This window comes from Schistocerca gregaria, chromosome X (genome assembly GCF_023897955.1).
Source record: "Schistocerca gregaria isolate iqSchGreg1 chromosome X, iqSchGreg1.2, whole genome shotgun sequence".
NCBI lineage: Eukaryota > Metazoa > Arthropoda > Insecta > Orthoptera > Acrididae > Schistocerca > Schistocerca gregaria.
In genome coordinates this window covers 609,334,657-609,351,514 of record NC_064931.1, presented here as the reverse complement: position 1 = coordinate 609,351,514, position 16,858 = coordinate 609,334,657, and the positions used below count along the sequence as shown (strand labels likewise).

The 16,858-nt window shown below is 37.2% G+C and overlaps 1 protein-coding gene across 1 annotated transcript in view; it reads left to right on the top strand.

Moving 5' to 3' along the window:
• Window positions 1–16,621, top strand: part of LOC126298239 (glutamate receptor ionotropic, NMDA 3A-like) — an 821,644-nt gene extending 805,023 nt beyond the window's left edge. The window contains exon 15 of the mRNA XM_049989544.1: window positions 16,439–16,621. Within this exon, the coding sequence (XP_049845501.1) occupies window positions 16,439–16,621 (183 nt within the window). The remainder of the gene's footprint in view (window positions 1–16,438) is intronic.
• The last annotated feature ends 237 nt before the right edge of the window (window positions 16,622–16,858 follow it).

Here is a 16,858-nt window from a genome sequence, read left to right as displayed (position 1 = left end):
TGTTCAGTATGTTTTTCCTAGAACTTTATTTGAATTTACCCCACAATTTCTCTATGAGTACATATCCTGTAAGAGCCTAAAGTTTAAAACTCTGTATTTCAGTTTACACCATGTCTCAGAATACACATTATAAAGTTCTCTCCCTTACATGAATGTTCATTTATGTAACAAATTTTCAGCATTGAACCTATTGTTCTCCTTCTAGTTTACTCGATGTTTTTATAATTTAGTACGGGTGGCACAATATATTAGTAGACAAATATTACTTATTTTGATATGGCTGTCCCATTGTCCAAGGTGTCTTCTTTAATCCAACATAAGCTTTCCAAAATTGTTGGTTCAAGGTGTTTCAATGGTAAGTTGCTCGAATATTGTTGCTTTTAATTGTCGTCTGTATTTATTTAAAAGTTCTAGAAACAGTTTCTTCAATCATATTTTTCCATGACTAACATTTTGCAATGTTTTTACACAAGACAAAGACTGTAATTCCTCAGACTGATACATGGACAAACCTTAATAGTTATTGAAACCACAGTGGCCCAACTCTGAAGCAACTCTGATGCTATCTGATGCACTTGGTGTCAAAAATACCTTACATATTACAAATATAGCTTCCAGTATCTTATGGAACAGGACGCATTTCAAGTTACTATTAACAAGACTCTCTTAAATGAAACTGTTTTTCAGATTTAATTTACATAATGCTTTCTTGAAGTAATTATTTATGTGATGATTTATGCACCTAAAGATTCATAACAAAGGTTAAAAATTCTGACACTATCGTACATGGTCGACTGTATTATCAAAAATAAAATTAGAAAAATTATAAATCAAAACATAAATTTTGTTTGTATAAAAAAAGAAGCATAATAACATTATCTCTACTGTAAAGTAGTTATTGGATAATTTAAGTTGACAATTGTGAGTACCAATTTTCATGGTTCAAAATTAATGTTGCAAAATGGATCAATATAAAAAATAAAAATTTATAATCATAAATATAAAGTTCTGGCAATCAGATGTATACAAAAGTATGTTCATATATGGAACATATAATTTAAGTGTGAAAATTAACCCAAGTCAAGCCAAAATTTATACAGGATCAAACATTTCAACTGACGTATGGAAGTTCTGAAGAGGTGAGATTCATTACAACATCAAGCTGCATGTCCCCTTGCAACTGGCTGGGTAAGTCAGCTCAAAGTTCAGGAGAAGGCAGCAGCACACCATCTCCAATTAGATCATGCCAAGTAAACCACTATGATGTGCAAACCAACCTTTGCGTTGATGACAACTTCACCATTGGTCACATTGGTATGAGCCTTCGAACTAATACTGTCCATTGAATTATTGACATAAAACATGACAAGTGTTAGTATTATGACACTTTCCTGGGGCACACATTAAGTAGTATATGTGCCTGCTAATGACTATCATTCTAGATACTGTACTAGATTATAATTTGCCAGAAATTACTTCCAGGGCACACAGTCAGGAAAAGTAACTATTGAAGCAGAGGATTTCTTTACTGAATCAATACATAGCTGATAAATCTTGTTGTATGTAATGGCTTCCACAATCATTCCACTGCAATGCAATAATATAATTTTAGTACTAATGGTTCAAATGGCTCTGAGCACTATGGGACTCAACTGCTGTGGTCATTAGTCCCCTAGAACTTAGAACTACTTAAACCTAACTAACCTAAGGACATCACACACATCCATGCCCGAGGCAGGATTCGAACCTGCGACCGTAGCAGTCGCACGGTTCCGGACTGCGCGCCTAGATTAGTACTAATCTACTGCCTTCCAAAGCCTGGTAATCTCATCACACATGCTCAAGAAAACAAAAAGAATTGCCCAAACTTCTTTCGGTTTATATCAAAACATGTGATAGCTAATTTTGTGATACACTAATAAACAGACAAATCATGATCATAGTTCTCCATACAATGTGCCTGATTATGATTTATTTTGCAGAGAGATTTAGCAAGCTTTTCCACATATCACTGGATTGGAATTATGTAAGTAGGCTACAATAAGATATCACATGTCTAACTTCATTTCAGTGGATATTTTTCAGTACTTCTTCCACACTCCCTCACTAGACAAAAAGCCTGTGAACATCTACACTGCCGTTCTTTATATGTGCCCAATGCACTGCCTTAGATCAACCTAACATAGGTCAGCAGTGTTCCAATGTAGGCCATATTAATGTTTTGTAAATAGCCTCACTTATAGGCTAACTGCATTGGTCTAGTATGTTCCTGTCATAGCCCTGCTTCATGAACATAACAGGTTGTATTTAACACCAATTAAGTACAAATAAATCACAGAGTATAACAGACCATGTCTCTTTTTGAACTAAACAGAAACAAAGACTTCTGGAGGTGGATACTTTCTGACCATTAAAGTAGTCTGTAGAGTTATTGACTGACTCAGTTGTTAACATCGCAGAACAGTAAGTTTGTCTGAGTGGGAAGCACTTGAATATGAACAACTATTTTGGTACATACACATGCCAACAGTTCACCCAGGGAAGGCATAATATACAATAAAACAGAAAATGGAGGCAGCACTGCATTAGAGAAATTAACAAGTGTATGTGCAAGCCAAACATGGATGGCAAAGAATATCGAAGTCCAAATGAATGTCTAGAAAATAACCAAATATTACAATTTTGATGTAAATAAGTCCACCAGAGAGCATGCAGTGCACTTCAATGAGCTGAGACAAGTTTCATCAAGATGGTCTCTGGCAGTTCTTAAATCTTTAACTGTTGTTTACCCGCAAGACACAATACTGGTGGATGTATCACTCCATGCAACACCTGTTGATATTATTCAATGTCTGTGTAATTATATCAATTGTTCCATCAATCCAGTGGGATTACAACAGTTCCAAATGCATCAGTGACTGGCATTTGCTTTGCTAGTGCTGAGACTGATTGTTCCATTTCATATCACCACATATTGTTACTCCCAGGCTCTCATATGACCAGACTGACACCAGTTGTAACATGTTAATGCAGAAACCCACAGATACTGCATTTTTAAACCTTGTACAATGTGGAGCTTTACATAGATCTACATTGTGAACTAATTATGGTAGAAAAGTTATTATAGAATATAAATATTTTTGGATTAAAGGAGACTACCCACCTAAAAGCAGAAGCACTGAGTTGTTGATAGGCACATACAAATAATGAAACTTAATAGATTTTGGAGTTATCCTTTGATGAGCTAGAGTAAAATACAAACACACAGCCACAGACTTACACATGCTATGACCCTATATGATGCTGGCTTGACTAACAGTGCCAATGTTATTTTCTGACAGGCAGACTAGTTGTGGAGGGGTTAACATCAGGTGGGGTATGTAAACGGAGAGGGAGGTAGGAGACAGGGAGAGGGACAGGGGGTGGGTGGCTATCAGCTTGGATGGAAGTATCCAGTTTAGGATAGGAATTCAGGAAGGAGGGGTGGTAAGTTTACTGGCTGGCACAATTGTAGCGCCCTGGTGGAAGTGGCACATGCTGAAGGTGACTTGGGAATATGAATTGGTAGGGGATGGCAGAACAGGGGAATGGGAAACTGTTGGGAGGAGGTTGCAAGGACAGTGGGTTACCTAACATTGAGGCCAGGCCAATTATGGCAGAGGAGGATGTGTTATAAGCATAGCTCCTATCTGCTTAGTTCAGAGAAGATAGTGGTGCAGGGAAGGATCCAGAATGACTGGGGTTGTGAAGCAGCCATTGAAATTAACCGTGTTGTGCTCAGCAGCAAGTTGTGCTACCAGGTGGCCAACTTTTTTCTTGACAACACTTTGGCAGTGACCATTCATCCTGATGGGCTGCTGGTTCATAATCTTACCAACAAAACAGGCTGTGCAGTATTTGCAGCAGAGATGGTATGTGACATGGCTGCTTTCAAAGCTTGCCCAACCTCTGGTGGGGTAGCAAAAAACTGTAATTGACTGGAGTAGGAGATGCTGAGTGGGTGGACTGGGAGCAAGTATGGCTTATAGATGGTCTGGAATGTTGTGTAGGTTGGGTGGGTGATGGAACATCACTTTAGGAGGGATGGGATGGATCTTGGGTAGGATGTCCCTTATTTCAGGGTAAGATGAGAGATTATCAAAGCCCTGGTGAAGGATATGGTTCACTTGTTTCAGACCAAGGTGATACTGAGTGACAAGGAGAAGCTTTGCTTTGTAGCTGATTCTTGGGGTTGATGAGACAATTGGGAAATGTGAGGTTATGGCACAGGAAATCTGTTTGTGGACTAGGATCAAAGGGTACTGTGAAGGCCTTTGTGAGGTGTTCGGCATCCTGGTAAGGATTTCTCATCCCTGAAAATACATCAGTCATGAGTGCCTGGGGTGTATGGGAGGGATCTTTTTGTGTTGAATGGGTGGCAGCTGTCAAATGCAGGTACTTTTGGTGGTCAGTGGGTTTAATGTGGACAGAGGTGTGGATACAACCATCAGAGATGTGGAGGTCAGTGTCCAGGAAGGTATTACATTGGATAGAAAAGGAACATGTGAAGAAGATGGGAGAAAATGTGCTCAGGTTGTGAAGGAATGTGAATAGTGAATCCTGGTCCTGACTCCTGATCATGAAGATATCAACAATGAACCTAAACCAGACTAGGGCTGGGAGTTTCAAGAGGCTAGGAAGGTTCCCTTCATATGGCCCATAAATAGGTTGGCATATGATGGTGCCATGTGGGTGTCGATGGCTGCTTTGTGGATTTGTTTGTAAACCTTCCCTTCAAAGGAATAGTAGTTGAGGGTCAGGATGTAGTGGTAAGGTGTATAACGTATGAGGAGGTGGGTTTGGAGTCTGAGGTATGTTTAGAGAAGTGGTGTTTGATAGTGGCAAGGTCATGGGCATGAGTGATGTTGGTGTTTAGGAAGGTGGCACCAATAGTGATGAGTAGGGTTCCAGGAGGTAAAGGTGTGGGGATGGAGGAAAGTCAGTGAAGGAAGTAATTCATGTTTTTCAAATGAGAGGCTAGGTTCTGGGCAGTTGGCTGGAGACATTGGTTCACAAGAGTAGAAATTCTTTCATTGGAAGCCCAATAGCCAGTTACAGTGAAACATTCAGGGTTTTTGGGTTTGTGGATTTTTGGGAGTATGTAGAAGGTGGGAGTGCAGGATCTTGGGGTGAGGAGGGAGATGGACTCAGGTGGAAGGTTCTGAAAAGGACCTTCAGATTTCAGTAGGGACTGGAAGTTATGTTGGACTTCCAGGATGGGATCACTCTGGCAGAGCATGTGTGTGGAGAAGTCAACAATTGGCAAGAGGCCTCCCATCAAGTAGTCATGGTGACTCATCACAATAGTGGTAGAGCCTTTGTGTGCACGGAGGAAGATGAGGTCTGTATTTGTTCACAAGTTATATATGTCTATCTTTTCTTCTGCTGAAAGGTTAGTTTTCTTAAGAAGGGACCTGGGGAAGGATGGTGAGGCCAAGTTAGAGGTAAGAAATTCTTGGAAGCTGAATAGGAATGTTCTGTTACCCAGCCAACCTACACCAAATCCTAGACCATCTATGTCACTCCCACTTCTAACTGTTAGCCACAGGAATCATATCCCTGTTGCAGACCAAGGTGCAACACCTGCAGGAGTGGTCTTGTGTATTGTGAACTGTTACACTGAAGTATTCAGTTCACTCTGATTTCAGGAGCACTACCTCCACAACACAGCAGCAATCTATAATTCAGTTGCTGATCTGTAAACATGTAGTAAAATGGAAAATAAAATTTAAAATAAAAAATCCACAAGAAAATAAACCCAATTTTCCCACTACAAGTTTTAGGAAAGGTGACTTGACACAACCAACAGCATAAGAGACTATAATGAATGCAACCTCTAATCTCCAAAAAATCACAAATAGTGTTCAATTACATATTAGCTGAACAGTTTCAGCAGGATTCTTGTAATTTACACTGATAAAAACACATTTACATTTAAAACAGATCATAGCTAATATAAGGAGACAGTAGAGGGAAAATGTAATAAAAGAAAAATAGCATATTGATAATGAGCTGGCTAAGGAACAAATCTCATCCCTACTAAATGAGACAGGTGCTTTTTTGTCATTGAAATAGAAGGAGAAGGGAATTAAACAAATAATACAGTCACCTCAAAAATATAAAAAAACAGATGAAAATTGAGAACTAGGGCCTCAAAATAGTTACAAAGTAATACTTGGATTCAGAAACATTTTTCTGAACCAAGAGGATTGATAGAAAACTAAAAACAGTCTGCTGTCTACCAGCTTAGCTGTTGGGACTATGATGAAAAATATCCTTAGGCATGTAGCAATATCATTACCAGAAAGAATAAGGAACACATCAATGTGTGTAAATACTAGAAAAACTGTCAAAATCTGGCAGAAAATCTAGAGTTGTGATACTGACAAAATCTACAAAGACATGAATAAACTGGAGTTAGTAAAAACAAAAGTCTCCTCACTCAACAAAGGTCTAACACAACAACAAACATGTGGACTAATATTGTGGTAGATGTTCAATTCTGAAAAGAGCAAAACATGTGAAATGGTCCAAAAATGAAAATAACAGTTACACTTCACTGTGTCTGTAGTGCATTTACTCAGTGTGACATCCAGTCAGTTTACTTTCATAATTACATGAGATGTTAGCATGGCTGTTGAGACATTACTAAGGAGTAGCATCAAAAGTTCAGATAGAACTATGTTAGGGGAAGGAAACAGGACAATCACAATTTTTTTAAAGAACTGCCCCTAGCCACTCCCCTTCAACCACTGACTGACCCACCACCATCATGCTTGCACTGACATCACCACATAACATGTGAACTCTAAACACATGTGCCCCAGAGACTGATTGCTGCAGTTTCTGGCAGCTATTGAGCTCTGCTCTCCAAGAGAATATGTGTGTGGTAGTTGTATCACAGAAACACGCGAATGACAGAACTGTGGTCACAGCTGAGACAAACAAACAGCACTTGGCATTCACTGAGATGCATGTGCAGATTTACTGTTATGCCAAATTTTGGCAATGGTGTGACACATACCAGCCCACATGAAACAAAGGAGGCAGCTGTGTGAACTGGACATGGCAATATGTCACACATACCCAATCTCTCTCACTGTGGACCAAATGGTCAAGTTAATGTGACCCCACAAACACATTTGTGAAGTCTCACCCATTCATTCATTTTGCTGTGTCCTGTTGAGGACTCATGTAAAAGACAGGTGCAACATTCATCTTATACAATTAAATTTGTGTCTCTTTTCTATATTTACTCACATACACTTGATAAATGTATGAATTTTTTCATGTTCTTTCTTACAGGTCACGTGATATGTCACCTCCAGGATATAAAACATGCTGTTTATTCTAATACTATAACATCCAAACATATATTGTGCATGTACCCTTTTTCTTTTATGCTAAATGTGCAGTTGTCATGTATCATAGTGTAATGATAATCTCTCAAGAGCATAGAAATTCTAGGAGTCATTTTAATAAACTGTAGTGTAATTTACCAATGACACACTGAGTTCAGAAGACTATCTAAGATGTGAATGCATTTACTTGTAACAATATTTGGTACTTAAGAGTGTAAAGCATGAACTGTCATAGTTTTAAATTGTCTGGAAAATGAAGAATGACTGCTTCTATTTTGGAATTTCATATTTCTGAAAAAGTGCAAATACTTGAGTCATAATATTCATCACAAACCACAAAAATTAAGTGCAGAGAAAGTTTAAAGCTAATGAAGTGATATGAAATACAGAAATCAGTATTTTCTATGAGTATGATTAATGGCAAACAAAGTTTTAGATGTAAATGTACAGCTGAAAAGAATGAAGTGTCACTATTGACAAATTTATTGATACAGGTAAGACCTGTACTACATCTTCAAAGATCTTTGGCAAATCTGTTATAAAAGCTAAGACCATGCTTCAGCTTTTGTAAAAGATATCATAAAAGTATCCCAGTACACCATCAATGATTTTGGAAAAAATATTTTGTAAAATATCTTTGCTGAAGTTCTGTAGTGTAAACAGGTCTAATAGAACCAAAGACACAAAACTTAAATTGCACTTAATTATAATTTTTGCCCCAAATCAACATCTAGTTTCATAGTGTACATGAACTGTTTAATAATATTTTGTGAGTTTGATTTTATCTGTGTTACCTCTTAACATATAGTCTCTAAAACATCAAAAACTCTCATACATAGTATTCAGCTATAAAAAATAAAACTTAATTGTACTCATCTTGCAGTTTTTGTATGGTCAAGCTACTATAAGAACTATTTGCCATGAAATATCCACTTTTCCTAAATGAAATTTAGAGTGAAAAATATAGGATTCATGTGAACTTGCAAATGAAGAGATACCAATAAGATGAAATATTCATATCTATTTTATATGTGTCCCTTAGTTAAATGTAATGAATGAATCACTAATATGAAGAGTGGGTTAGGCTTCTGGAAACTGAGTTTTTTAAACACAGATTATTACATTTATTGTTTCAGTTACCTGTTGAACACATTATCCCAACAGCTTTTCCCTTGAGCTTCAACATTAGTCCAGTTTTCTCACCTTATTTTCCAGAAGGCTTTCTTCAGTTCCCATCTTGCCTGTTTTCTTCTTAGGTTTTGGACAGAAATTCCATTTTTCTTCAAGATTATTCTTTAAAGGGACACATTTCATAATGTCAGCAATGTGAGAGTGCTGTTTCTTGCAAGGGTTTTTCTACTTTTCTGGACCAGGCTCCTTACACTTTTCTCCACATGTAACTGTAAATCATGGTTGTGTCTTCATTTGTACTCTCCATTTTCTTCAGCTGAGTCAAACTTTTTCTGAAATTTACACTTTCTTTGTCTTCCAATTTTCCTGGCAGATCTTTCTTTATCATTGTTGGGGCTTTCTGCTACATGTACTGCTTGTGACCAGTAATGTTTGAGCTTGGTGCTGGTCATTGATAACAAACATATTCACACTATTTCCATCTAGGTAATACTTGACTTAGAAGCTCCTTTCATAGGAATGTTGGGCTCTATCCAAGCTTGTGGGTATTTAAACTTTTTTAACCATTTTATTTTTCCATGATTTACAACAGGGATCATTCTTCAAGCACTGACTTGATGCTCATTATTGACTGTATTTTCTCAAATGAGATCTGCAAACAGCTTTTGCTGTTTTCATCAAACGTAACTGATCTGTTCATTAACTGTGTCAAGGAAATCTGAAAAAAAACTACCAGGCTTCTCACAGCATAATCTGACTCCATTCTCAATAGACTCACTAATTAGTTATTTGTACCACTCATGAATAACTTAATCTCAACTGCAATTGAAGAACAGAGATGAGAGTCCATCTCTGTGTCTCAGTGCTGTTTACTGCATTTTTGCATTTTCTCTTTTCATCAATAAAATTCAATATATTTTGTGTCACCTAAGGATTTCTACTAACCTTCATCTTTTTATCTACTCGATCTTCTTCTGCCTTCACTACTTCATCTCTCAGGGCTACCCATTCTTCTGCTACTGTATTCTTTTGCCCTGTTCTTGTCAACTGTTCTCTAATGCTCCCTCAAAACTCTCAACAACCTCTGGTTCTTTCAGTTTATCCAGGCCCCATCTCCTTAATTTCCTATGTATTTGCAATCTCTTCAGTTTTAATCTACAGTTCATTACTAATCAATCGTGGCCAGAGTTCGTATCTGCCTCTGGAAACATGCTACAATTTAAAATCTGGTTCCAAAATCTCTGTCTTGTCATTATACAATCAATCTGAAACTTTCTGGTGTCTCCAGGTACCTTCCACATATACAACCTTCTTTCATGGTTGTTAAACAAAGTGCATGATCCCACATTTATCCAAAACCCAATCTGATTTTCCACACAATTCACTCTCTACCAGTTGTTCCATTCTTCTGTAGATAATTTGTGTTAGTATTTTGCAACCAAAAATTAGTAAACTGATGTTTCAGTAATACTCATACCAGGTGTATAAGTATGAAACCATAATTTGGCTGCTATAATTACATGTCTGTTGTTTGAAACTGATAAATAATATTTTCTTCTAAATAACCTCCATTGCTATTTATACATTTCTCCCACCTCTCCAGCAGGCTATGAATGCCATGCCAAAAATCAGTTCTTCTTTCGAAGTGAACCAGTCAGCAAGACATTTTTGTACAGGGGAAGCCATTACAGGAACCAGATGGAACTGCAGACATGGTCTCATGGACCCTACACTGATGGCTAGCACCATGTATAGGAAAATTCTGGTTTCATATGTCTACACCTGGTATATCATGGCAACTCCCTTTTTGGGACTATTAAATGCTCCTTGAACTCTGAGGATATTTCATCTGTTTCATATATTTACTGCACACCACCCGGAGCAGTTTTATTGTTGTTGGTTCTCCCATTTTGAGAGAAGGCCATATACTCCAGGCGCCTTGTTTTCCTTAGATGTTTCATTGTTCTGTCCAACTCTGACTACAGTATTGCATCCCTTATGTCATATTCATCCATGTCCTCTTTCAATCACATAGTATTTTTCTCATGTTTCTTTCTTTTACGTAGCACTTCCACCATTCAGCCCTCCCTTCTTTGCTTAGTATCAGCATGACATTTGAGCACCTTAAAGTTTCCTATACAGATAATAGATCTTTCATACACTCATGTTTGCTACTACAGTTTGGTATTTCTCTTTTAGTCATTCTTGCCTTGCAAATTTTCTCTCCATGCCAGTCCCAGTTTATGGACATATGGCTTTCCTTTTGTTTGCTTCAATTGCTGCATATCTCTCTCACTTTTCATCAATTAAATTTCAGTCTTATGTGTTATTCACAGATTTCAATTAGTACATATGGGGGCTATCCACAAAGTACATTACATTTTGGAATTAAAAATAAATAAAGTATTGGAATTTTTTTTTATTATATACAGATGAAAGCCACACTTAAATACGACTTTTCCACATAGTTGCCATTTAAATTAAGGCACTTATCGTAGCAATGGACAAGCTTGGAAATTCCTTCATCGTAAAATTCGGCCACCTGCGCCTTCAACCACATGGTTACCTCTTCTTGACGCTGTGCATCGTCATCAAAACGCTGCATAGCCAACCACTTCTTCATTGCTGGGAATAAGTGGAAGTCGCTCGGTGCCAAGTCGGGACTATGCGGCAGATGAGGAAACAACTCCCACTTAAAAGATTTGAGAACTTCACGAGTGGCATTTGCCGTGTGGGCCCAGGCGTTGTCGTGAATCAGCAAGATCTTTGAGCCCAACTTTCCCCTGTGCTTGTTTTGTATTGCTCTTCTGAGGTTGTGCAGAGTTTGGCAATACCTGTGAGAGTTTATTGTAGTGCCTCTTTCCAGGAAATCCACAAAAATCACACCTTTTTTGTCCCAAAAGAGGTAACCACATGGTTGAAGGTGCACGCAGCCAAATTTTATGACGAAGGAATTTCCAAGCTCGTCCATCACTACGATAAGTGCCTTAATTTAAATGGCAACTATGTAGAAAAGTAGTATTTAAGTGTGGCTTTCATCTGTATATAATTAAAAAAATTCCAAAACTTTATTTATTTTTAATTCCAAAACGTAATGTACTTTGTGGATAGCCCTTGTATCTTATTGTGTGTTTTCTCCTCTGTGGCTGACACTGATTTGACTATTAAAGGCACCAATTCTTGTTCTAGTGAATTTCTCTCATCTAATTCAGTTATTCATTGCCCCATGTCCCCTTTTAAATCTCTTAACAAAGTTTGGTTGTTTCAACTTATCCAGGTCTCATTCTAAGAGCTTGTTACTGATTTCATTTCTTTCTCTCAGTACTTGTTGACCTTTTAGCTTTCCTTTTCTTTATCCTACTGTGTAATCCCAGGCACCAGTTACAATTAAGCCTTTGTCTCCTTTGACATACTGAATAATTTCCTTCATATGATATATTTTTGTATTCCCTTCATCATCTGTATGTGTAGTACCCTTCTATGAGGTCTGTTCAAAACAATCCAGAACTATGTACACAAAGTTTTTCTATGCTTACCTTTTACTTACTGTGCATGATCTCCTTTAAAATACCCTCCTCCACAATTGATACATTGCTCCCAATATCATTCCCACTTCTGGAAGCAGCCTTGGTACACATCTTGCTGGATCATGTGAAAGACCAGCTGTCAATTTTTTATCTCATCTGTTGTTGCAAATCTTCATCCTATCAATGGAGTTTTCAACTTTGGAAGTTAAAAAATATCCACAGGGGCCAGGTCTGGTGAGTACGAAAGATGAGGCAGCACTGTGATCTCATTTTCTGTGCAATAGTCATGCACCAGCATGGATGAATGCGCAAGTGCATTTTCGTCATGCTAGAGCCATGAACCGTCTCACTACATTTCACATTTCAGTCCATTTTCTTCTCACATTTTCTCACAGGCATTGCAACACATCCCTATAGTACCATCAATTAACAGTTTGTACCTGTGGCATTAATTTATGATGACTAATCTTTCAAAGTCAAAGAAATCTTCCAGCATCTTGGAGAAAATTTCCTCATACATTGTGAAAACTGAACCTTGGTCTCAACATCATAACCATAGACCCACGTCTCATCACCAGCTATGATTCTCTTAAGGAACATCTTGTTATCATCTCTGCAATCCAAAAGCTGTTCACAGATCACAAGGTGAAGGTCTTTCTGGTCTTGACTCATGAACAGTGGCACGAACTTTGTGGCAGCATGATGGATTCCAAGATGCTGTGTCAGTATTTCATGACATTATCCAACTGAAATGTTACATTCTTTTGAACTCTCTCTCAGACAGTCAATCTTTGATAGGCACACACAGTTCATTGATCTTCCTGAGAGGAACATTGATGATAGACATCGAATTTCATCCTGAAAGAGGGTCATCCCTAGCTTCCATCTGGCCATATTTAAACCATGTGAACCATTCATAATACCAAGTATGGCTTAAGCACTCATCACTGGAGGCTTCATGCATCATTTGGTGTATCTCTGTAAAGACTGTCGTGAGTTTCACACAAAATTTAATACAGGAGCATTGGCCGGCCGAAGTGGCCGTGCGGTTCTAGGCACCGCAGTCTGGAACCGCGGGACCACTACGGTCGCAGGTTCAAATCCTGCTTCGGGCATGGATGTGTGTGATGTCCTTACGTTAGTCAGGTTTAACTAGTTCTAAGTTCTAGGGGACTAATGACCTCAGAAGTTGAGTCCCATAGTGCTCAGAGCCATTTGAACCATTTGAACAGAAGCATTGCCCCTGTAACACTCAAAATTCGCAAACTATGCAACACTATGTTATACTCAGTACAGCACTGAACAATAACAGACATACAACAATGAAACTTTGGGCAGTTACACATTAAACGCAGGTGTGAGGAAGGATGCCAACTGAATTTCGCTTCCACACATCATTGACATGAAACTACAAATGTTCCAAAATTTTTGAACAGACCTCGTATACTTGTACTATAATGCAACTGCATCTACATCTACATAGTTACTTTGCAATTCACACTTAAGTGCCTGGCAGAGGGTTCATTGAACCATTTTCAATCTGCTTCTTTATGATTCCACTCTCGAAAGGCGCATGGGAAAAAGGAACACCTAAATCTCTATTTCTCTTATAATAGTGGGTTGTAGCATTGTTCTTGTCTTGGCTTTGATAATTCATTGACTAAGTTGTTTGTAGTGGTTCACCAGAATTAATATTTGCCTGTTAATTATTAGACATACCCCCCTGTTTCATTTTGTGTTGATAAACTTATACTCACCTGAACAGAAAACCTGTTCCTCCTGCCACTGTACTTAATTAATTCCTACTACATCCAATCCCACCCACTCCAGTTCTATTTTCTGGTTCACTAACCTACCTAAATGGTTAAGGGATCTGACAATTCACATTATGAACTGTATAATACCAAATTTGTTTTCTCTGATCACAACATCCTCCTGAGCAGCCTGCATCTGAAGATTCTAGTCCTATATGCATAAAAAGTGACTATAGATGCTTACTGTTATTTTATGACTTGGTATTTCTGGTGCTGCAGCCTCCATAGTTGTCCATTGTTTGTATGCTATCAGTTCTTGTTCTTCTCCACTGTAACTGTCACAATACAAAATAGCAAGTCTGTGGTTTATGCAAGATTTAGAATATACTGGCTCTTAAATTTTATATGTAATCTTTCATACATAGTGTGAGTAAATTTCAGTGTAATATGCTGAATTTGGTATTCAGTAATTGTCAGTCTACATAGAATGAGAATTTGTTTAAGGTATTAAAATAACTAAAGATTTCATACTGTTTGCAAAAAAGGGACACTAACTTTGTTTCACAAAGAATGAGAAGGCACCATGTAGATGACCCTTTTTTTAAGGTGTTATAAAAATTTTACTTTAATGGGATAATGTTTTGTTCAAAACAATTAAAATATGATTTAAGTGTGTCCATTCATATATGTGTTTGGTGGGTGGAGGAGGGGGTGAGAGGGGGGGAGGGAGGGGTAGCAGGAATGGTTGTTGGGAACTCATCTATATAATTACTACCTTAAACCTAGACTGCTTTTGGTGGAGAGATAGTATATAAAAGAAACATACACGCACTTGTGTCTAGCAAGGTTATTAAAGCTGAAACAACGGAGAGAAGTAACATTTCCATATTCGATTTTGTGTGGTCAGAACTGAAATCTTATCATAATTTACACAGCAGTACTCTATGATACCACCATGTACAGTATTGTCTGCTAAGGTTGATACTAACCAGAAACCAGCTGATTTCTATTGATTCTTCTGCTCCAACAGTCTAAAAAAAAATGATAAAACTACTGTGTGTGCATAATACAGGTATTGGTAACAGCCTCCAACAGTCTGCGATACCAAATACCAGACCTCTTTTTTGTGGCTTACTGTGTATTTCTTTGATATGTTCCATACATATGAAACAACTGTCATATACTATTTCCTCATATGTGTAGATTGTCAGCAGAAGTTTGTAATTGTAGGTATCAAAGGTTATGAATAAGACATTATTGCTACTACTGAAAAGGAGTTGTTAGTGTTGAACAATATTTAATTTTGGTGGTAGATCACTCTTTTAAGAAAGACAAACAGTATCATAATCAACTTCAAAATTGGTAACACAAGTAGAATCTTTTCTCAGTTTCTACCAATTATACCTGAGTGAGCCCAATATACAATCAAACACTACAAACCGCAGAATGATTAGAATGCAACAATTATAGTTTGAAATAATAGCTAGGTAATAGTCATCCCAGTACAAGTTTGTCTCCCTATTCACTGTAAACTCTGGGCAAAATTGATATAAACTTTAGTGTTACAAGTTTACTTCCATTAATTGTACAGAAAATTCATTACATAAGGCACAGAAAAATATAATAGCAAGTATTGGTAATGATGTAAAGATAAAAGATAACTACAAAGAACAGATTATACCTTATCCCAATGAAAAATAAATTTTCCACTGAAGAAGACAGTCTATTTACCAGCTGGACAAATAGAGATCACAGGACTGACAGACACAGCACTTTAAAAACATAGACCTTAAATCTTTTGGAATTTAAAATAACTTTCCCAATTGTCCTCCCCAGTCCTGGGTTTATATTGTATGAATGAAGAGTTTATATTGATGGAAGGTGCACTTTTCTGGGATAAAATGATACTAAATTACTAAATTTAAAAAATTACTATAATTCCACAAAACTTTATAACATGTTCAAAATGAATATTACTTATGTTAGAAAACAACTGAAATGTTTGCAGTAATCAGAAAACACAGTTATAACACTTGAAAATTATGAAAACAGTGCCATTGGAATGTGAAATTGTAAATGATTGCCAACTACTGCTATTTTTTTAATTACCTTTATCTTATGAAGATATGCTAACACTGTGATAAATAGCTTTCCTCAAGCAGATACAGCCACCTACTGGTAACATGCAGAAATGAAAACATGAGAAGCACATAAAGCACATGATGTAAAGTATGTGCCACAATCAGAAACAGAAAGTATAATTTATTTACTGCATGAGGAACAGAAAAGGTGATCACAACATAATAATACATAAGTATTGATGAGGCTATAAATTAAAATATGTTCTTAACTTCTGTGTCTGTCAGCCCAACTCCAGTGTTTCCATTTTGTCCACTGGTAAGTAGTCAAAACTCATCCTTTTAAAATAATGTTAACATTTAGTTTATATGTTGATAATGAATGAAATAAAGTATTTATCACATTTGTTCCTCACATGTCTTATCAACGAATGCAATATTTAGAATTTGGTATTTCTCTTTTCCTTTTAATTTTCATTTATGGTAACAATAAAAAAACAACAATTATAATAAACATGAGAAAATAAGATTTATTTTACCCATTTCAGGTATTTGAGAACATCCCACCACCTCCACCACCACCCAATTGCAACACTCACAATTCATCCTCTGGAGCATCAAGCCCACTGGAACGACTGGAGAGAGAGGAACTAGTTATGTTGTGGTGTAGTTCAGAATCAGAGCTCCGTAGCCAATTACTGCGAGCCATTCAGGCCAAGGAGCCCCCGTGAGTATTTACAAAATGATCATTGTACAAACACAGGTGAACATGCAGTAGTGTGCATATTTTTCTTTAGAAGAAAATAGGAAACTGGAAGAACAGCTTTCAACTGCACGGATTACTGCCAAAAACGAGATTTCAAATATTCAAAGGAAGATCTGGATTAAGCATTACTGTACCAAACATTACAGATTAAATTATCTACTTGAAGTGGATGCAAATCTTTCCTGCTTAGGATGTTAACACA